At 42.8% G+C, this 22,673-nt stretch overlaps 1 protein-coding gene across 3 annotated transcripts in view; it reads left to right on the forward strand.

The window, feature by feature from the left end:
* Positions 1 to 1,555: 1,555 nt before the first annotated feature.
* CBL (Cbl proto-oncogene) overlaps positions 1,556 to 22,673 on the forward strand; it is a 404,076-nt gene continuing 382,958 nt past the window's right edge. For 2 of the 3 annotated variants that reach the window (XM_069224840.1, XM_069224842.1), the window contains exon 1: positions 1,557 to 1,932. In XM_069224840.1, coding sequence (XP_069080941.1) covers positions 1,789 to 1,932 — 144 coding nt within the window. In that variant the 5' untranslated portion in view covers positions 1,557 to 1,788. Of the gene's footprint in view, positions 1,933 to 22,673 lie in introns of all 3 variants that reach the window. The other variant, XM_069224841.1, reaches the window with a different exon arrangement.

Genomic DNA, 22,673 nt, shown 5'->3' on the forward strand with positions numbered 1-22,673 from the left:
ATTGACTGACGTGACGAACATGACTGACATGGTGAAATGCTGAACTGCGTTGTATATGCTATTCAACTTATTTGATTTATGGCTTAACGTTTGTCATCTTCACATTGTCTAAATCCGATTATAATTGCCATATCGTGACTATGCTCTTTTGCTTCTTGGTTTTGAGATTAATACATCTGCTATTAGATTGTAATCAATAGGGAATAAAATTCACAATACTTCAATAAGGTGTGGTTATTCATGACTGAAAGGTCATGGTTGCGCCGACAGTTTTAACAAATGTCTAAACTGAAATATATTGTGGTGATATATGTTGATGACATTATTGACATATTGCTTGACATATTGATCAGTTACCTCGTCTTACGGTGTCTCACCACTGGGTCAAAAGATTCATCGGCCTAAAACGAGTCCTAATGTGTATAAATTAACATAGAAGGACGTGTTAGCATAATCATCACCCCTGATGAAAAAGCCAACCTTTAAAGGACTTCCATCCCCTTGGCTAGGGTCTGTTGTTTTACACTATGTGAGCTTGAAACACCATTGATTGTTTCTGGCCTACCAATTTTACCATTTATGTAAATTGATGATTGGACCAATTTTTATTAATTATGCAATAAAGGTTTATCGTCATCATGAATTGGAAAGGCGGCATGAAGGTCCGTGCAAAAGATTAGGAAACGAGGACAGCATACATACCAACATTTTAGAGGAGGAAAGCGGAAGATTCAAAAAAGAACAATCGTAAGAACGTATTTCCTCCCACTGATGATTTATATTGAAGCAGAGGCGATTTCAGGGAGGAGACTGTCAAAATAAAGCAATTTTGCCTTAAAAAATCGTGGGTTTCCTGCTTGAATAGTGTGTGGGTCAGAGAGAAGTATCATGAGTTTCCTGTTCTTTAACAGCAAAGGAAGGGTGGAAAATGCGCTAACTTCTTTTAAATATTTTTTTCCTACCATAAATGCCTTGTGCTGATGATAAACTGTTACTCAGCGTCCCACATTCAAGGTATTGAAATGTCTCCCAAAGGAGCACTGCAAACACAAAAAATCCACACGTAAATAAGCTAAAAGCGTGACAGGTATTGATCTGGAGCCCTTCAATAGTAATGTTCGCTCTCGAGATTCAGTAGTGTGCACATCGCGCTTAATGGAGCTACAGAGCTTTTGTCTCCCATCGTGGATAGTGTATACTGATGTGTACATTCAAGTCAGCCACGTTTTCGAGCTTCGTATAACTCATGCGCTTTTACCACAAGCAACATGGTTCCGTGGACGGGCATTATTGGGCAGCAGCAGCTAGGCAGGGGGCGTTTGTATTTTGCAGGTCTTGTGCCCTTAATAAACATGGCGTCCGCGGTGGCCATGTTACCTTGGGAAACTGGTTTCTCAACGTTACGAGAGATCATGCGAGGTACAATTATATGATACGATCTTTAAAACCTGGTATAAACTCAGACTGCAGCACGCATGCGCATTGGCATTTCCTGTCACGCCCTATCCTGGCGCATGCGTAGCCGGTGCTGTTTGTGGGCGGTGCAGAGCGTGCGGCGCGTCGGTTCCGCTTTCCGGGGGCGTCGGGGAGGAGGGAGTGGGGGATGGAGGGGCGAGGGCCGGAGGATAGAGTGGCTAGTCTGTGATCGGAGAGTCCTGAACCCGGAGCCTTACCAGTGGGACACCCAGCTGGGCCCCATCAGACCTGTCTCACCCTCTGTCCCCAGACAGTTCCGTAGCCGGTGCCCCCTCGGGACCTCTCTTTCCCTGGGGCCCCCCGGAACAGGACATGGCCGCCAACCTGCGGCGTGGAGGAGGTCTCATCGGGCTGATGAAGGACGCCCTGAACCCTCACCATCACCACCTAAACCCGGCCCAGCCGGGGGCCGTGGACAAGCGTACCGTGGAGAAGTGCTGGAAGCTTATGGACAAGGTGAGCTGAGGGGATAGCTAGCTGCCGTGGGCGCAGGCCCTGCTCGTGGTTTACAACCATACCAAGTGGTTGGGAGGGTAAGAGGACACAAAAGAAGTGCTAGAAGCTCGTGGAAATGGTGAAAAAACACACAGCGGACGCACTCCCACTATGGACCACTATATATGGCTAAAGGTTTTGACTGCGGTTAACAAAGGCATAGCTTAAGGAAAATGATAGTGGGTGGGGTTTAAAACCCAACTGGTGCAAACCGTAATAAGCCATCTAAGCACACGCAAAAAGTTTGGGGTGTCGGGAGGGGGTCAGAAACCAGAGGGAGTGGAGGGACACAAGCCATGGACGAGAGTAAAGGATTGCGAGAAGCCATACGAGTTCATGAACAATCAGAAGGTTGTGTCTAGTGCTTGTTCTGTGAATGTATGTAATCTTTGAGGCAGGGGTTTTACTTAACCGTCTTGAGTGTTAATGCATCTTGGGCAACTACATAGGCAGAGGGATGTTGGCAATACAAGGATACCCGGCAAGAACAGCATGCTCCCCATTCCGCGCAGATGAAATCCTTTCAACGAGAAATACATTTGACAAGTACTGGTAACTTGGGTTGCAACGTGGTAAGACCTGCCCTTCCTTGGGGTGGTTCCCAGCAGGTCATCTACAGGCCCTACTCAAGTATGAGTGCGATGGAGAAGTTCTGGACATAGTTGAACAAGTTGTGTGTGTTTGTTGGGTGCATAACAAGCTCGTAGAGAATGGTGATTTGGGTTTTGAAAGCACGCAGGGAAAGATGGTAACAGTTCCTCTGCCCCTCTTTGGTGTTGCTGCTGGCATGCAGCAGAATGTATGATGTCACCTGGGTTGTGAAGTAAGAATGGAACGGTAAGTATGTAACGGGGTTCTGAGGGAGGAAGGGGCCACTTCCCCGTTGCTGCAGAGTTCAGGACTAAAGGTGTCACACACACACTACTGAGAACTTGTCTTCACTACAAATTGGCGATGAGGATCTTTTGTTTTCTATGGAATGTCCAGAGTGGCTTGGGATGTGGGTACAATGGATTTTATGGATCCTGTTCAGACTATGATGAGTGAGAGTAAAAATGTGTGATTGTTTTGATTGACTCCTTTAGCCTGTGGGTAAAGGGCTGATGCAGTCATTGGATTTTCTATTTTTTTTAAGACGGTATTTTCTTACGATAAGGATTACCTAGAAGATTACTGAGTGATAATGGACCACAGTTCAAATCTGAGTGATGGAGTTTTTAAAGGGGAATGGAGTGATCCACTTTAATAAGTCAGTGTACCATCCCTCTGGAAATGCGCTGTGGAGCGTTTTAATTATGATTAAGGGAACTGTTAAACTAGCAAGTGTGTGACAAGAAGTGGGCAGTTGAGATTGAAATAATTTTGTCGGCTTCACGTCTTCTGTTATAGAGTTTAGCCCATTTGTATTAATGGAAGTAAAAAAAATCATACACAAAAGGCAATTTAGGATAGCTGGAGAAAGCGAGGAAGGTAGAATGGTCACTAGAGATGGTTAGGGAGAATATTTACAAGAACAACTTAAATGGTAAGCGCGGATGTAAGGAAGGGGGTGGGTCCAGGTCAGAAAAGTTGTCAAGGTGCTTAAAGGGGAGAGTGCTTATTCAAAGCTCTTGAGAGTTGGAGTGTTTACGGAATTCGGCAATATTGAGTGATGGCATGAGTCGTATGGTGAGACGCAGAGGGGAAGACAGCAAGGATTGTGATAGTGTTGTATGCCTCTTCTCCAATAATTTGTTCAAGGACATGAAATGTCTGTTGCCGTAAAGATATTTATTGCTGCATACATACAAGAGCCCACAAAGACCAACACCAGTACTCTGGAGGTCATAAGTCAACTGCTGTAATAGCCAAGCTGAACCGCTAAATCATAACAATCCTTAAGGGCTGGCAGAGCCAGTTTCAAAACACAGCTTGTATAAACACAAGTTCTTATAGAACCTAATGGCAGGTGCATACCCTAACAACTAAAAGCACGCACTGTGTTTAAAGAGCCAGTTTCAAAACACAGCTTGTATAAACACAAGTTCTTATAGAACCTAATGGCACGTGCATAACCTAACAACTAAAAGCACGCACTGTGTTTAACCATTTATTAGCACAGGTATATACAACAGAGAGGCAGCTGTCTGTTATTTGAAAATGATTAGTTGTGGGAAGATGAGAATGTGGAAGGTTGTGAAATGGATCAAACAAGGTTTGGGAAGGTTACTGGCGGAGAATACCTTTCTGACATAGGAGAGAAACTCTAGGTTCAGTGGGGGGGGGGTGGGGGAATCTAAGGTTGGGGAAGAACTAGCAGACTGGTAGGGCCATTTGTACTCCAGCAAAGTTGAAAGATTTTATGTTGAATTAGTTTTCAAATTTCTTTTGGAAATTCTGTGGAGAAATAGGGTTGCTTTATCAATCTCTACTGTAACAAAAAAATGTATTTGTTTATTTGCTATGTAAATTTCATATTAGGAATGTTTGAAAATGGTTGTTTTATAATTATTTTAAATTGGTTAGTTATTTAGTTTTGTGTGTGTATGAAGAGGGAGGTGTGTGGCGCTGCTTCTTGCATGCGGCAGAGTGTATAATGTAATTTAGGTTGTGAGGTAAGAATGGCATGTTAAATATTTACAGGGGGTTCTGAGAGAGGCGGTTAGAGTAGGATTATTAGGGGGAAGGTGCTACTTCCCTGCTGCAGCAGAGTTGATGAATAAAGATGATGCTACACAAACACTACTGAGTACTTGTCTTCACTAAACCCTCCACAGTTGCATCTTTAAGAGGAGAAGTTCATGGACTGGTCGATGGCTGCACATTACAAATCCTAGAGAGAAGGATGACTCCCCCCTTTCCCCAAGGCCATATTCCTAGAATTGGAAAGGAAGATTGGGGAGAAGTTCTTCAAGCTTTTACACAAGGCGAGGACTTGGTATATTATATGCTCTTGATAGAAGAAATTTGAGAGGAAATGATTTGCTCCTTTGGAGAGAAGGGGTACTGATCTTTGGAAAAGTGCTGACAACTTGCGGGCAAGGTTGAATGTAGACTAATAATACATTCTTTTTGGAATGGAGAAGTACTTGGTGGAGAATGGCAGGCCTCAAACAAGTTGCAGCCTTAGCACGAGGGAAGAGGCAGTTGAGAAGTACTGAAATGTCATAACAAGGGAAGAGTTAAGACCAGCACCACGGGCAGGAAGGTTCTCAGTATCAAAGTTAGAGGAGCTAGGGCAGTGGTCTCCAAACTTATTTATGCCGTGCCTCCCCCCCCCCCCCCCCCACCCCAGTTGGAAAATAAAAATCAATGTGCCCCCACACAGAACTTTTCACAATTATTTTATAAAGATGGCAATGTTTAAATATGTCTAGACCTATTTAAGCATTGCAGTTTAGTACTGTTACCTTTTTAAAAATGCAAAAATATGCTTCTGCTTAAAACAAAGGCCTGCTATCTGTATAATGCTGCTTTTGGCTAGTCTGGCGCCCCCCCCAAATCACTTGAGGCACCCCTAGAGTTTGAAGACTACTGAGCTAGGGAGTGGGAGTGGAGGTGGTGCAGGGCCAGCATTTTGTGTGTGTTCGTGTGTGGGAGGGAAAGGGGGCGTGAAGTACTGAAATCTCGTGGTCATACAGCCTGAGATCAGATAATCCATAAGTATTTAAGCACCCCAAATAGTATTAAAACTGATACAGAAACTCTGCGTAGACTATGCTCCCATCATCCCACATGTGAAATGGCTCAAAAATAGCATAATTATTAGTCTGCCCATTGTGAGTCTGAATGCCGTAAGTCACAGCTGGTTGTTTTTGAGCACCCCCTTCCTAAATAGAACACACTGTAGCATAAACATACAGTCAGTGATCAATGTCAAGATAAGGTCAGGATCAGAAAGAATTCAACATTATTGTATTTCCAATATTTTTAGAAAGAGGAAGAAATATTGAAACAAAGAATACCTCCAGAAATCGTTAGGAAGAAAACAGTGCTATGTCAGAGTTTGAAGCATGACATTGATTAGTACATAAAACATGTCTGTGCGGATCAAAACCACACAACAAGTAGGAGATGTATGTACACTGGAGAAGGGGTATAGACCCATTCATTGTAACCTCGGCATATGGAATGGACTAGAGTATATTTGTGCAAAGCTCATGACAAAAATAACTGGGTATGGGACCAGAATAGGAGTGGGGTGATGCACATTTGAGAACTGCAGATTAGACGCCCTGATGAGGTTGTCCACAACCATAGCACAGGAAAAATAATGGGGGAGGGTGTTCGGGCTCATGGACACATTGAGGGGAGTCTCTGGGTGTCAAGGGACAGGTAAACCTCTGAGAAGAGTACAGTCGGTGAGTGGCACAATTATATAAGGCAATAGTGCAGAAGTGCCAGAAACTCATGGACTAGATGTAGGGAAGTGACTAGAGAGAAGCACAGACCTGTGGATAAGGAAATATGGGGGTCGAGGACAGAAGGTACAGGATTCGCAGGTAAGACAGCTGTTCTCTACCGGTGTGCTTTAAGGTACATTTCTTCTACCATGGTGCAGGCGAGTTTTCCGTAATATTTGGAACTCTAAGTTGAACCCGTCATGAGAATAGGGCAGGTAACAGCTGCTGACTTACAAAAGACTCTTGAGGTTCCCATAGGATGTGCACCTATATTACTGGTGGCTACCCATATTTTACAAGGCAATTGGCTGGTAACCTCTAAAGGCACATCTTTGTTGCTTTAACGTATCCACAATATGTGAAAAACCCCAAACTAAAGACAACAAATGCATATCAAAATTAAATGCCCAAATTATTTAAAATATTCAAGAGTTTTGTGACTATGCACGGATAATGAAAAGTAAAAAAAATGGTAAGCATGGGTAACTTGGAGCTGCCGACCTACGATCTTAAACACCCCATTGAAAAATCTATGTTCATCACAAAACATTTTTGAACCAAAGGAAAAGTGACATAACGAAAGAATCTAGCACACAGTGGTTGCATGAAAAGGGCTTATTCACTTAAGAAAACTAATACAGGAACACATTTAAGAAAGATAGTGGGCATTAGGACCACTGATGATTGTATGTTCTAGATTTCAAAGTTGAGTACAGGTGATACTGACTGAAGAGATTATGAGATGGGAGATCATCTCCTAGATCTGAATGAAGTTTCTACCATGTGAGAGTGCCTGTTCCCCCTTTGCCCTGCAGGCTTGTAATAATACGAGTTCTGTTTTTGGTGTAGCTTACAGTGCTTGTCAGTGTAATAAACAAGCAATTGAACAATGGTCCTACAGTGGGGAGTAAAACCCTTGTCTTCCTGGTAAACCATTTTTAAACAATCTTCAAACATGTGCAAATGTTGTCAACAATTCATATTTTATTATATAGTAGGTGCATATTTCTTTACTAAAAAAAGTCATTCTTATATTTTGAATTTAATCCTTACTGTGCTCCTATAGTGACGGCGCAGTGAAAGTGAATGTAGTGAAAAACGGTTGTGCAAATGTGCTCTGTACATTATATACAAGATGTGGTTAAAACATAACAAGAAATCTCAGAGATGTAAGCAGGCATCCTTTGTTATGAAAAACAAACCAAATGGAGGTTTACAAGGAGAGGAGAGACTAACGGGGTCTGAAGTCAGTGGAGGGTGAGATGATTAAACAATCACCCTGAGACAGAATACAATGACTGACTGGTGCTAACTATAGCAAACAGTCCTGATGATGACCCTGGATAGACTGATCTACATAAATGGGGTCAAAACGTTGACATTTTGATAGTGTGGATTTTTCTTGAGAGGCTAAAAAGTGACTTCTGGACCTCTGGAGTAATATAAGTCCGCTTATAGAAGATCGCAGAAAATGTATGTTTTAACCACATCTTGTATATAATGTACAGAGCACATTTGCACAATTGTTTTTCACTATATTCACTTTCACTGTGCCATCTTTATAGGAGCACCGTAAGAATTGAATTAAAAATATAAGAATGATGTTTTTTTAGTAAAGAAATATGCACCTACTATATAATAAAATATGAATTGTTGACAATGTGCACATTTTGAAGATTGTTTAAAAATTGTTTACCAGGAAGACCAGGGTTTTCCCCGTAGGACCATTGTTCAATTGCTTATTTAACTACCCATGTTCTAGGGTTAGGGGGTGTGCCTCCTTTTCCCTTCAGTGTAATAGACATTCGCAGATCTGCGTTTCTTCACAGTCTCCTAATAGTCACGTTTCCATTCAACATCAGTGATGTCTCTGAAAGGTTCTATAGAAGGAGAGTGACTCAAAGATGTATAACTCCCCCCCCCCCCCCCCCCCAAACTAAACTTTTATGTGCAGGAGGATAACCTTATCTTTCCCAGGTAGCTCAGTGCCCACTTTGAGTGTTAAGGGCTGGGATGAGAGGTTTAATATGAGTTAGGCTTCGATGTATGGATGGCATAGAAGCTGGTTCGTTTTGTTGTGCCTTGAGTGTGTTTGGCAGTCAGGGAAAATGAAGGACCGAATGCTGAATTAATACCAGCTGTTGTTGTTTACTCTGTGCCGATTCAAGTACATATTTAATTTTTCTCAGTATCGGTCTTCAAGCAGAGACCAACATTATGTAAACCAGTCAGGCTTCTGGTTCCTTGGAAACTGAACTGGGGCAGTGAGTGGCACAGTAGGCGACTTATTTCACTGTGGAGGGTCTAGCATAAATCTTAAATTGATATCTTATTGTCCCTTTTTGTTATCAGTAATGGTCATCCGAGCTTACTTTAGGACAGTGTAGGCTGGCAAAGGGTTACCTTGGTAGTTGGAGCAAGACATACTGGCACGAAGAACCTAAAGCAGCTTTCGTAGTACTAAAGGAGACCAGAATGTTTTCGGCAACATTGGTTCTCGGTCAACCGTTTTCTTTTGGATTACTTCTTTGTTAGGGGGAAATGGAGGACCCGGTATCCCTTATATAATTCTGGTGATAAACTTACCATGTCATCATTTTCCGTCATTGTGAAAACAAGGGAAGTTACATGATCTAACAGACCTCATGTGTAGTTTATGTAAGTGGGAGAACACGCAGACCATATTGTGTCACGGGGCCCAAATGTGACAGTTTCCCTGGGGGCTTGATCTCTGAAAATACAATTTCGAGGCTACTTATTTAGTGGAAAACCAGTGGAGTTAAGAAATTTACGGTACTGGGCAAATGGTGATAATTTTGAGCCTCCTGCACTCAAATTATTCTTAAGAAGCCAAATGATTTAGGGGTATCAAGCCACACGTGGTCTGAGTCGTCCATGTTGTGGCCATGATGATATCTGGTATGGGTTGGAAGCCCACATGGGCAAGTGGTGGCCCTTCTGCTGAGGGTGGGAAGAGGCGCAACCTGCGAGGATTTGTTCCCGATGTGAGATTTTGTATGCCACAGACTGAGGGCCTCTCAGGCCTGATAAAGGGCACAAGGAATGGTGAAGGAAGAGGGAGGCCTTCCCATGGTAAAATAGGACTAAACCAGGGGCAGACTTAAAACAGTTTATTGGAAAGGTTTTGGTAGAGTACAGTCAAGACGAGGGTATGGAAAGGTCTTGATTTCTAATTTTGCTGACGGCTGTGTTGCGGCAAGGCAAGGCTAGGGATATTAGGTGGCACCATCAGAGAAGTGGAAAGAAGTAGTTTTCTGAAGCGCATTGAGCAATGCACCTTGTAAATCGTAAAGGAAAAAAGCACCTTTTTAGTAAACTGAACTTTCTTGCAACTGTGTAGTTGCAAAACCTTGACCAAGATACTGTATTTGTACTTTTCCTACGGCAGCAAATTTGACCAGATTTAAGTCTCTCCCTGAGGGTGCTCCCTAATCCCCTAGTGCCCCTGTACACCTGACCTTTCTTAAATACTTCCGCCCATCACAGGATGTCTGGTACTTGCCCACGCCTGGTGTTTCCTGTCTCTGCACCTTAGAAGTGGCCTCTCATGCTTCCTTGAACGCGGGTCGCTGTTTCTTCCCTTCCATTCTCATGACAATACATTCTTTTTTTTTTTTTTCTTCTGAATGTGCTTGCAGCCTCGATTCTAGGTACCTCGCTAAATGTATAACTTCTGGTGCATCATCAACTCAGCCTTTATCTCTCAGTTGGTTTCCCCACACGCCCGTTTCTGAACTGTCTAAGTTTATGGTCTAACCTTCCAAACCAGCTTTGTCACATCTCGTCCTTTGTTTAGCTCGTGATGGTTTACGCTCCCGGTTGTTGATCCGCATTTTGCTAATTCCTGAACACCGCTTTTTTAATTTTTTTATTTGCTCGTTTTCTGATTCTTGGGACAGCACTAATTTCCCTTTAGCATCGTGGCGTGCCACCCAGAGCGCCAGGTGTCTCTTGTTAAGTCCTCTTCAATTTCTGTGGCTCCTTCTTTTTTTTTTTTTTTTTTTTTTTTTTTTTTTTTCTGTAATCTGGACCACGCCTCTCCCAGTATCTTCACTGACCTGAGTTTATATCCGAAGCCCCTTGGTTAAGATTTATTTGAAAAAGAACACCAACTCTTATTCTATCAGGCTCACTTCTGAAGGGTAATTCAAGATCGCTGTATGAAGGCCACTCCTCTTACTTCCTTCAAGGGATCCTCAAAAGCTGCTCAGTGTGCTCTGGCGGTTGCAGTTACTGGTGTTAAGAATCGACCAGAGGAGGATTTAAGCCATGTGAACAGGCAGCTGCATTAGTTTCGCCTTAATGCGTCTTTGATGTCCATTGACTCATCTTGTTCCATTGTTCAGGGGGGAATAATTTGAGCTCCAACTGAAAAGTTCCTTAGTATTAGTCAGTAGCCGGACTTGTATGAGGCATAGGGTTACTGGGCCTTAAAATATGCACATGACAACACTTTACATCCCACCCTCTTCACACCAACAGATGAGGATGCCTCAACCTTGCACTAAGGCTTTTCCTGTCGCCCAGGATATGTTGTTCATTATTGTACTTTATCAGAGGTTTCTTCTGTTCATTTAATATTCATTTTCGCTACCAAAAACCTACTTTCGTTGTTGGTTTTTTTATGCAGGCTATGTTAAATGGTATTTGCAGCACTTCAACAGTTTTATTTCCTGTACTTCGAAAACTGATTACAGTAGTACAGTGTACTAATTGTATCAGGCAGTTTTCCTTCCTCTTAAAAAGTATTGCATTTCCTCTACTTGGTGCCACAGTAGCGCCCACTTCGTCTGTTCTGCAATAGTCTTTGCAGGTTCCCATCTTTGTTGTTTTTTTTGTTTTGTCTCATAACCTTTCGTCTGGCACCCACTTCTTCAACATCTTTCCTTGTGCCCTTTTTGGGACAACTGAATCCTGCCTTCTGTGATGGTTTCTACAATGTTTATGGTCATCTTACCCAACTTTTCAAAACTGGCATGTGTTCCTGGGCACTGAAGCCTATACTGGCCAAGGCTATTCCCCCTCACTCTGTGCGCAACCTGAAAATGTCACTTTACCTGTTGCATTACCACTCGCTTTACATAACCTCCTTTAGTTTAATTTTTAAGCTCCCTTTATTCAGTTTTCCCAGGAAATGATAACCATACTTGTGACCTAGAAAATGTTCTGTCGCACATAACGTTGTGGCGAGAGCATCATTTGCATCCTGTGAATTACATATTTTGTTCTGCATTCCTGCGCTTGGAAGTTGCTGTTGTGGGACGGTTGACTTTACAGAGCAGTTGGTGCCGGTTGATACTGTTGTTTGGTGAATTTACAACGGATTCATTGTTGTTAGGTTCGCTGACTTTGGTGTACCTTTTGGAGTGGAAGTTTGGGCTTTGGGAGCTTGTTTCCAATTGTGTTCAGTGAATGTAAGGGCTTTTAGGCGCCGTGGGACTCGTAATAACATGTGAATAAAATGAACCCCTTTCAACTTTCCTCAGCCATATTAACCATACCTTGTTGCCCCAGTGGGGGTGCAGCTCTCGGAATAACGTTTTTTGTAACCCATTTTCTTGATAGTTGGCTTTTTAGGTCGAGCACAGCACAGTTTGCAAAATACCTATTGTGGGGTTACCTGAGTTTATAGCCTGCTCGTTGCAGTACCACTGGTTGGGTTTGTCACTTGAATTTTCTTGCTTCCTATTTGATGGCCTTTTACGTGGCAGCTTGTCAGTCTTGTGTTTGTCCCTTCCTCTGGAGCAAAGCCTCTTTACCACCTCTCTGCCTGTCTTTTATACATTTTGCTGCTGACTTTCAGCAAACTACTTTTCTTTTAGTTAGGTGCTCCATGTGAATACATGAGTTTTCCATCTGTCGCCCTCCTGTGCTTCTCTGTGTCCCGTATTACTCTAACTTTTGTTTCTCTTCCCTCCGCTCTGTTGCTCTTTACCCACGTGCTACTCTTTTGCCCCTCTGCTGCTCTGGCTCCACCTTGCCCCAGCCCACAATTTACGTCCGTAGGCACGCACAGGCGCTTGCTTACAAAATAATGCAACCTCGTAATCACACCTCCCCCTGCCCCCCACTTTTTGATTTTTTTTTTTTATCTTTTTTATTTTATTTTTTTACTTTTTTTAACAGCATCGCCAAAAACATTAGTAAAGGCCCAAATGAGAGACTTATATGGCTGTGCCCGAATATGTTTAATATAGTTCTCCTTCGGGGTAGGATCCTATTTTAGATTTTATTGAAGCAGCCACCAGTAATTTGTGCTTGGAGCACCAAAAATGTCTCGTCTGGGTAGAAAAAAAGCTTTGTGAATGTTTTCTGAATTGTGCAGTTAAGGAAGTGAGGCTGTCTGCGTCCTGTAGATGGATACGAACTATGTAGTTTGCACTGCAGGTTTTTTGCGATCTGATGTTCATTACACTGTTTCTGAAGTCAAAATAATGGCCAAAGTCTGCTCAACCTGTTCATTGAGTTGTTGCTTACTGTTTGTAGCGCCGTCCCACCGGGACGCTACCAGGGTGTTTACCCTTAACAGATGAGGAATGAGGTGGGACCAGAAGTGCATAAGTTCGTAGTAAAGGTTGAGCTTTGGTGAACATGTTAGAACGCGCAGAAATGTTATCGCAGCCAGTAAGCATCATGACGTCTGAGAATCCATTAAAGGAATCGGGAAGCAGTTAAATGCAACATCTTAAGAAAACAGGTACTGGAAAAAAATAGGGTAGTGTTGGTGGTAATGGTTAAAAAACCAGTTGAGACATGTTAATGAGTGATTGAAGCATCCTTGAACACAGGCTATGCAGGTCTCTGGGCAGAACATGTAAGCTTGATAGGGGTGAAAGACCATGCGTTTATCATACAGAGGTAGTAAGTAATTTCTAAATTTTCAGCTATGTCATAACTATCAGGTGCTTGATGGAGGTGAAAGACCATCGTGCTACATCTTTAGTAGGGCAGTTTCCGAATGCCTATGCCCTTGGAATTAAGCAACCCTCCAAATTCCTTTGATTTTTGGATGTTTTTTTCTTTTTTTTAATTCTTTGCTTTCCTTCATATCGTTGCACATAACCATGTGATGAGGTTATTTGTGTACTGGCATATACTTGAAACTAGTCTGGTTGTAGCACTTCAATGTTTCCAGATATGGCACTCAGCCGAGTTGAGTGATGGTACTTTGCCAGCTTCATTGAATTGGGATCCAATCATTGTGCTAATTCATCCGGATTATAAACAGAGCTCATAGAAGATCTATAAAACCAATTTATGTTTAACAACAATCTCAAGTATTTTTTTGTTTTTTTAATACATACTCTTTATTGGTTTATTAGCATAATGACATCCATACATCTGATATATGATAAAACAGTTAATTGAACCTCCTCCCTCCCGCACGGTACCCACCAATACTTGGAATGTTTCACTTAGACACTTAGAAATAATAAGTCTCTGTGAGAGTATTAAAGTATGGGTTCATGTCTCAAGGAGAGACAGTCAGATGTGTTGTAGGCATCCCCAGGACGTGGGCACGGTACATACCAAGTGTAACCAGGTGACTGCCTTTCCAAATACCACACACATGAGAACTTCATTGGGGCTACTCCAATAGATCTACACTCTGCAGAGACCTAGTATCTGGTGCCTTGAGCAAGTCCGCCAACATTGCAGTCCAACCCATAGGTCATCATCCAATTTTTTTGTATTCTTCCTACACTTATGCATATGCCGATCCTACGTCACTGCCCTCTCCACCATATCTTTCACCCACAATCGCACCTGAGGGGGAGATGGAGAGAGCCAGAGTATAGCTACTCTTCATTTTGCAAGGGCCAACCGCAGTATCAGGAATTTCCTGCTTAGGACTTTTTTTTTTTTTCCCTATTTTGAGCAATCCCAAAAGGGATTTTTCAGGACTCTGTGGGACAACCCACCCTGTGGCAGTGTTCAGTCTGTCCGTTACTGATTGGGGGGAGGTTTGTCTCTGGGAATGAGGGCCAAATGTCACGAGTTGTTGCTGCCATCTTAGCAAACTGTAAAAAAAAAAAAAAAAAAAAAACTGCCCTTGACCCAGCTGGAAAGATTCCATTGCGTCTTGCATCGTTATGATACCATTATTTGGGTACATATCCCCAAGTGTATTGCAGCCCCCCAACCATCATCTGTTCATCGCCGTTGTCCTTGTTATCTAATGATATGGCTGAAGATTCCATATGGGATTTTCTGGCGCATAAGGGGTACGTCTGATCATTCTCTTAGCCCATACATACCTCACTAACTGCATAAGGTGCTGTCATGGGGACTCTCGCCCCCAACATTAATAACTCTGGAAAAGCATGGTCCCTATAAGTATTACAAAGCAGATGTTTTCCCAGTCGCCCCCCCCTCGTCAAACCAATGTAGTGCGTGCTCCAGCTGGGTTGCTAGATAGTAGGGTTCCACACCATGGTGGTAACTGTTGAACTCCCCTCGACCCCAAGGCCGTTTAAGGGTGGCCAGTTGCACTCGTTTCCTCAATAGTTCAAACAGCAGATTATTAAGTTCTGGAAAATATCTCTTGGAAATTTCAAATATCGCACCCTGGAAGGCATACAGGCAGCGGGACTGGACTGCCATTTAAATTTAGCCACCTTAACAGTTAAGGACAACCATAGTGTGTTCCAGAATTTAAAAGAGGGCCGATGGCTGTCAAGGGTTTGACCTGTATTAAGGGACAAGAATGCGTCCACCTGTCAAGCAATCCTTATATCTAAATATCAGGCGCTCTTGGTCTCTCACAGAAGTAGTAGACACTGGAGCTGACACTCATGGGCCTCCCCCAAAGCCTGGACTTGGTAGATTTACATAGCGTCCAGAGAACACCCCAAACTCCTTCAGGGCCACCAGCAGGATTGAGATGGGGTACTCCGGCTGTTGTTGATATAACAGGGCATCATCTGTGTAAAGAGATCACATGGGTGGCCCCTCCCACTGCTATTCCCCAGCCAAGCATCACCGATGGCAGCCTGTTTGCCAGCAGTTCAGCCTCTAGTTCAAGCAGCAGTAAGGATAAAGGACACCCCTGTCTGGTCCCCCTTCTAAGGTGGAACCCCAGTGAAACCGTTCTACCTACTCTAACTCTCACAACTGGGTCCCTATAAAGTAGCTGCACCCATTTAATAAACACCACCCCCACTCTCACATGCCACAAATCCAGTCAGAGACATTCCCAGGAGAGGGAATCAAAGGCCTGCTCAACGTCCAGCAGAGCCAGGGCGCATGGCTCCTCCTCTATCTCAGGAGCATGTAGCACCAATGCAAACTGGTGTAAATTACACAGGGTATTCCTTCGGGGGGAAAAAGCTGCAGTGGTCCTCGTGCACTAATACCCACATGTGTCTAAGCATCCTCGTGGCCAGTAGTTAACTGAGTATTTTTGCATCCATTTTCAGCATAGAGAGGGGATGATACGAGGTGACTTACGTAGGATCTCAATCAGTTTTAGGCACCATAACTACAATCAAAGGTGGTTGTTATAGATAAGTACAGTGCACCCGTTGCGTGTGCCATGCCACCTTTTGCTTAAGTGCGCAAGAATGTGTTTTGTGGCAGCATGTCCCCAATTTTAAGTTATTACATGAATGGAACCCCCCCCCACCCCCCCCCCACCCCCAATCTCTGTGCACCCTTTTACCTGTCCTCTTTTTAAACCAACCCTCCCCCATCCAGCTTTTGCATACTCCCACCTATATCTCTCAATCCGCTTGCGTTTACAGTCATGCCCTCCAGCTAGCCATGGTATTCGTGGGCAGCCATCTACAAATGTTTTCCATTGTTTAAAAAAAAAAACTGTCACTGTTGGGCAGCCATACATACAATATACCAATTTAAGAAATCACTTTAAAAGATCGGCACCCCGGATGCATGTGCGTTGCGGATGGCCATCTTCGACTAGCTTTTCTTAAAGTTTAACAACTTACTTTTAAAGATAGCCTTCATTGATGAATATGCGTCTCAGGTAGCATTCTTTTAATGTATTATGTAATAAGCAACAAACTCATTTCAAAGCTGGCAGCTGCGGATGCACTAGTGTTCACTGAGGCCAGGTATTTGCTAATGTTTTTTTTTTTTCCCTCTCCTGTGGCCATATAAGCATGCAGCAAATCTACATATGTTCCAAACTTAGAGGAGCAAACATATTTTACTGAATGCACTTTGACAAAGCAATTCCAATGTATAACATTCACCACTCGTTGGAAATAAATGTATAACCCTATTTTCTCTAGGATTTGTTTGAAAGAAAAAAACATTCAAATAGTCTTATCGAGCCCACTCTTTTAATTTCGTCTTTCCTCTTTGATGTTTCCTTTTTTCTTTGAAGTGATCAAAGGACGAGTGAAAACCCTTTCATCTGTCTAGGGCAGAGGTGTTCAAACTTTTTAATTCTGACACCCACCCCTCAAAAAAAAAAATTGTGCCACCTCCTAATTTTTTTCACATGTTTAAAAATGTCTACACTGAATTAGACATTGCAGTTACTTTCTGTTACTGTTTGTCACAATGTATTTCATTGCATTTTTAAAACATGCTATTCTGGTCAGGCAGGCCTTACTAATGTCTTAAAACAGTGGTTTTCAAACTGTTCAAAGCTGCGCCCCCAGTGGGGAAAAAATAAATCATCGGGGCCCCCTCCGATGTTTTTATAATTATCCTAATAAGTTGGCAATATTTAAATATGTCTAGACTTATTTAAATATTATAGTCAAGTTCTGTTACCTTTTTTTAAAAGTGAAATTACCATTGTTTTTTTTTTTTTGTTGTTGTTTTTTTTTTTACTTAATAGTGCTTTGTTTTATCAGCATAATCCTTCTTTTGGCCAGAGCGTGGAGGCCCCCTAATTTGAAGACCCCTGGACTCTAAAAGTTTCCACAGTGTAATTATTACAAGTCGGTGGTGGGTTTTGAAGAGTACTTGGAGCCCCTTCTCTTCTGACACATTTGGCTTGGGTATAAATGACAAAACATGTTAGCGATGGCCAATTACAGAGCAGTTTACTGCTGTTCATTTTTTCAGCTTAAAACAAATCCGTGTTATTAGCAAAATGCATCTTTATGCCAGAGCCTGGTGCCACTCTGGGATCACTTGAGCCTCCCCCCCCCCCCCTTACAGTTTGAAGATCCCTGATGTAGGGGGGCCAAGATCACAAACTTTACGAAATCCAGCAGTTTATTTGGAAACTAAAAAATTAAGTAACCTTGAATGGTGATTCAAGGCTTCTTCGTTTTTTAGTTTCTAGTACATAACATCTTGTATTCAGTCCTTGACTTCACAGCATCCGACTATCTAAATCTGCAAAATTCACAGTGGGAGATGAGAAAGGGCTGTTGAATGTTTATTGTTTTTGGGGTGCGCCAACGCCCCATTCTGTTACTGCACAATCTGTAACAAAACAGATTCTTGGACATTATGAAGCTATTTTGCTACATAGATTGGTATGACAAAAAAAAAAAAATCGTTCTAAAAAGTGTGTTTGAAGTTCAGAAGTCTAAGTTATTACAAGAGAATGAGTTCTAGTTTTAACGGGGAATGCTTACAACAATATTGTACTTTTTTTTTTTTTTTCTTTTTTTTCCACACATAACCTAGCCATGCTGTACTTTCAAGATATCCAAGAAAATGTGCATACAATTTAAATGGAGCAATATATGTAGTCGGTGATTGTTGTCAAAATATGGCTTTGTCGCTCATGAACGTCCCATGGGAAGAAGACAAAATCTTAAGAGAGCCTGTGTGACAAATACAGCAGGAGGAACCTTGGAATTTCAAGGTGGCATGTATTGAATAGAAGGTGGAAGCAGAGGACTGTGAGATGTGGCTTGAAACAAATTGTTGCCAGAGCTGGCATTTCTGGTTACAGCATTGGAATGAATACTTTAGGGTAACAGTCAGTATTTTTTTGACAGGCCTTAAAATCGAAAATATTACCAGACATGCAGGTCTAGTGATTTGAATTATGTACTCGCCCCAACTGTAATGCTCTTGACCCATACACTGGTCTCAATTTGTGTGATCAGGAGACACAGGGGATCCACCAAGCGGGCAAGATGGTACACCAAGAATCCGCAGAACATCAAATTGCCACTGTACACTACTGAAAAGCTGGCGCACACTCAAGGACACCTCAGACAGGATTACCTTCAGGACCTCCCTCATCCTCTCTCACTGGCTACTGAGAGAGACCAAGAGAAAAGCCCTAACTGACTGCATAGAGCTCAGTTCCAGCCACTGCAAAGAACTCTTCAACATTGGCAGAGTTCGCCAGTCTCACAGCCACAGAAAACGGCATCACCCTCTCCCAAGAACTATGTGACAGACTCTCTAACTTTTTCCAAAACAAGATCACCACCATCTATAGGAAAGTCTAACCACAGCCCCACTCCTCAGACTTCCTCCTCCTTCATGAACTCCCCAAAATAAACACAGACCACTGACTTACCCAATGGGACCAGCTCACCCCCAGGGCACCAACACCATCAGGAACTCTAGAGGAGCAGCAGTTCTGATCCTCCCCAACCTCTCAGCTGCCTTTTATGCCATATCTCATCACAACTTGATCAGAAGACTGCATCACACGGGTATCCAAGGAAATGCTGCAAGTGAATTCCCTCCTTCCTCACTGGAAGAACTCAGAAAGTCTGCCTACCTCCATTTACCTCCTGAACCCAAGGACATCAAACGCGATGTCCCTTAAGGATCAACCACACACTCTTCAACACCTACATGACCCCCTTGGTCAACCTAGTCAGATCCAACAGACTAAACATTATATCCTACGCAGCGACACCCAGCTTATCCTCTTGCTCTCAGTAGATCCAACAAACACAAGAACCAACTTTCACAGGTGCGTAATGAACGTCGACAACTACTGGAAGCTCAGCGTAGACAAAACCGAACACCACACCTTGTAACTACTCCTGGTGGCCCTCGGAACTAGGACCATCAACCAAGTCGACCGACCATGCCAGAAACCTCAGCATAATCCTGGACGGCAAATTGACCATGAAGTCCCAGACCAACACTGTTGCCTCTGCCTGCTTTCGAACCCTTCACATGTTATGAAAAGTCTTCAAGTGGCTCTCCCTTAACTCCAGAGGCACCGTCACACAGGCCCTAGTCACCAGCTGATTAGACTATGGCAGTGCACTCTGTTGGGATCACCACACAACTTCCGCAGAATCCAGACCATACAGAACTCTGCTGCCAGGCTCATCATCGAACTCCTCAGATGGACCCACATCAACCCTCACCGCAGAAAACTCCACTAGCTCCCTGTACAAAAGAGATGGCAATTAAAGCTGGTGGTCCACACCTACAAATCGCTGCACAACCAAGGACCAACCTACATCAGCCATTGCCTGAACTTCTCCACCCTACCAGACAACTATGCTCTGCATCCCTTTCGCTCACCTGCTAAAGTATAAGCAGAACGGCAAACCTCTGGAATGACCTCCCTCCACACATGTGGACCTCCACCTCTGAACTGGAATTCCAGAGAGCACTCAAGACCTGGCTGTTCGACTGAGTCACCTGAACCATTATGACGTTCAAGTGCCTGGATACTCCCTCTGGTGATTAGGTGCTCTCTATTAATCCACTTGATTGGGCTATAGGTACATATTTTATTTCACCAAATTGTCTTTATCTTCATTGTCCTTTATGAGAGCAACTTCAAATATGAGAGTTCAGCATTTTTCTCCATGTATAATAGGAATCCAGCTCACATAGAGGGTAAACGTGACCCCTGACTTGCCTCTTAGTTTAACTATTGCATTGTCATTGTTTGGTTTCAGGAATGTTTCTCAGTTCATGTTTAAAAACTCACTTTTAATAAATATATTACTATAGTATGATGTGGTACTGCACTGTCATTTACAGACAGCAAATTTTCCATTGAATGGCCGTAAACCTTTCTACTGACAAAACTATCCCGCATTCAAACAATAATCTGTCAAAATATGAGTTTCAGCACAATTATTTATCACTTGAACATTACCAAGTAATGCTATGATTACTTTTGTACCATTTTAATCTTTGGTTACATCACCCCTCAGAATTAGAAAAAAGCTATTCAAATGTGTTAGAAGAAAAACGACATCCTACAGTCTTTCATTTCACACTAGCTCTACCCACCAAGATAGTCAGATAATTCATGTTGCAATATTAGCTAAATTTAAATTGGGAGAAAGCAAAGTAAATGCCAATCTCCAGTATAAATTAATCAGCAATTTATAAGAAGTGTGACAAGATAAAAACATTTTTTTTTTAAAGACCTCTCCATTGCTCATTCGGTTTCTGAATGAACAGAGCAAGTCTTTCCGGAACTGGTCGTATGATTAAAAATAGCTTATCCTGAATCTAACTCACTATAGCAAGTGGGCAAGTAGATTTCCTGGGCGGATAATTCCTTGCATGCTTTGAGCACTCACAAAGGTTTGAAACTAACTTGTTGGCATTTTTAAGTCTCGCCTGGGATTGGCCTTGCTCTGTGGCTTGTAAGAAGTTTCCTATACTGATAGGAAGCTCAGAGCCACCCGCATTGCTTGCTGTTGGGTGGCTTCATAGTCATTCATTGCCTTGCTTCTCTTTGGTTAGCACATTCTGTCTTCACTTCCTCTTTGTGTGTTTGTGCGTGCCTTTGAGCTTTGCCCATGTACTGCTTTCTTATCCAGTGTCCTTCCGTTGTTTGCTCTTTCACAGCTACTTTTTAGGTTTCGCTTGTGCTTGCAAAATCGCTTGTATTAAAAAAAAGTCTTAAAGGGGGCTTAGATTCTACCGTTTTCTTACAATTGGCTGGCTCCCACGTCAGTTTATTTACCTTTGGTTGGCTCCCATGTGTTTCCTATGTCACTTTCCTTACCGTTGTCTGAATCCCATGTTAATCTGGTTTCCCTGCTGGTCAGCACAACCTTCTCGATTTGGTCATAGTACCATGATGCCTGGACCAAGTCTTCAGCTTGCCAGTGCCCTTTCACTGGCTGCGTTATTTTGCGGGACGGGGGTTGAACTACAGACAGCGGGAGTGCTCCCAAGCTATTGGTTGTCGTGACCAGGTGCTCCTCATCAGCATTCTGCTGTGTGATCACAAGTGTGCGTGTGTGCTGTCCTTCTGTGACATGTTCACAGATGTGCTGTTGTAGCCGCAGATACAGCCAAGGAGAGCTGTGCACACAAGGTCTGTCATGCTGCACTCCCCTCGCAATGTGCGGGCCTCCAGAGTAAAGCCATCCATTGTAACTACCCGACGAATCGCCTTCCTTACTAACACACACATCTTTCCGTTCGCTGTGCATGAGTGCTCAGTCCCACATGCATCGGTACGCAGCCTAGAGCTCGAATTCCATCTGGTGTCAACCAGTTGAAATACTCACTAAAGCCATGTTTTTTGACCAGTTCGATTTCTGAAATGTTTGTTTCTTTGGAAAGACACCCTAGCACCAATTGAAATCTCATGCTTATTTATGCTGTAAATGGTATTGTTTGCTATATTTTGTATATGTCCGTTTATGAACTGCTTCATGGTGCTTCTTTTCTTTAATTACATAATATTATCATTGTCCTTTTATACTTGTGAGTGCCCCCACTAAATACAAACATGAAGTCACTTATTGGCCTCGCACATGCGACAATACTGCTAAATATCACACTATAGAAGCTTTGTGGCCAAGAGGGGAACAGGTGAGAAGATATGGCTCAACGGCCAGACTGGCTGACTTTGGAGCCGGGTGACAAGGTTCAAGCCTTGCATTGGCTCAACATCCTGTGATTCCCTGCATCTAAAAATCAACAGGCATTGGCAAAGCCAATAGGTTTTGCCTCTGCGAAATCTATTGGTTTAGTCTTTTTTTTTTTTTTTATTAATTTATTTGTTTTAAAGATAATGCACAGCGGGACTAGACATGGCATATATATATTATTTTTTTTAAGTGATAAGATGCGGCCACTGTTGACTGCGTCATAGCTCTTTTTGTATTTTGACATTGCGGTGTTGCACAGCAGCACACGCTGCTGTGTAACCGGTCTAAAAACATTGAGAAAATAAGTAAAATTTGCAGATGCAAAACCTGTTGGCTTTACCAATGATTGTTTGTTTACTTGCAGCCCTTCATATGAGTGTATGTTTTTGCGGGCTGTATGTCCCCCTGCACCCCAAATCCCTTTCCTGCTTAGTTGCTTGCCCCGCTCCTATCATGCCAGATTAAAAAAGCAATATGACTTTCCTTGTAGTGGTCATGTGAGAGCACTTTTTATTTCTCACTTCTGTCCTGCTGTACA

Source organism: Pleurodeles waltl, chromosome 3_1, assembly GCF_031143425.1.
Source record: "Pleurodeles waltl isolate 20211129_DDA chromosome 3_1, aPleWal1.hap1.20221129, whole genome shotgun sequence".
NCBI classification, from domain to species: domain Eukaryota; kingdom Metazoa; phylum Chordata; class Amphibia; order Caudata; family Salamandridae; genus Pleurodeles; species Pleurodeles waltl.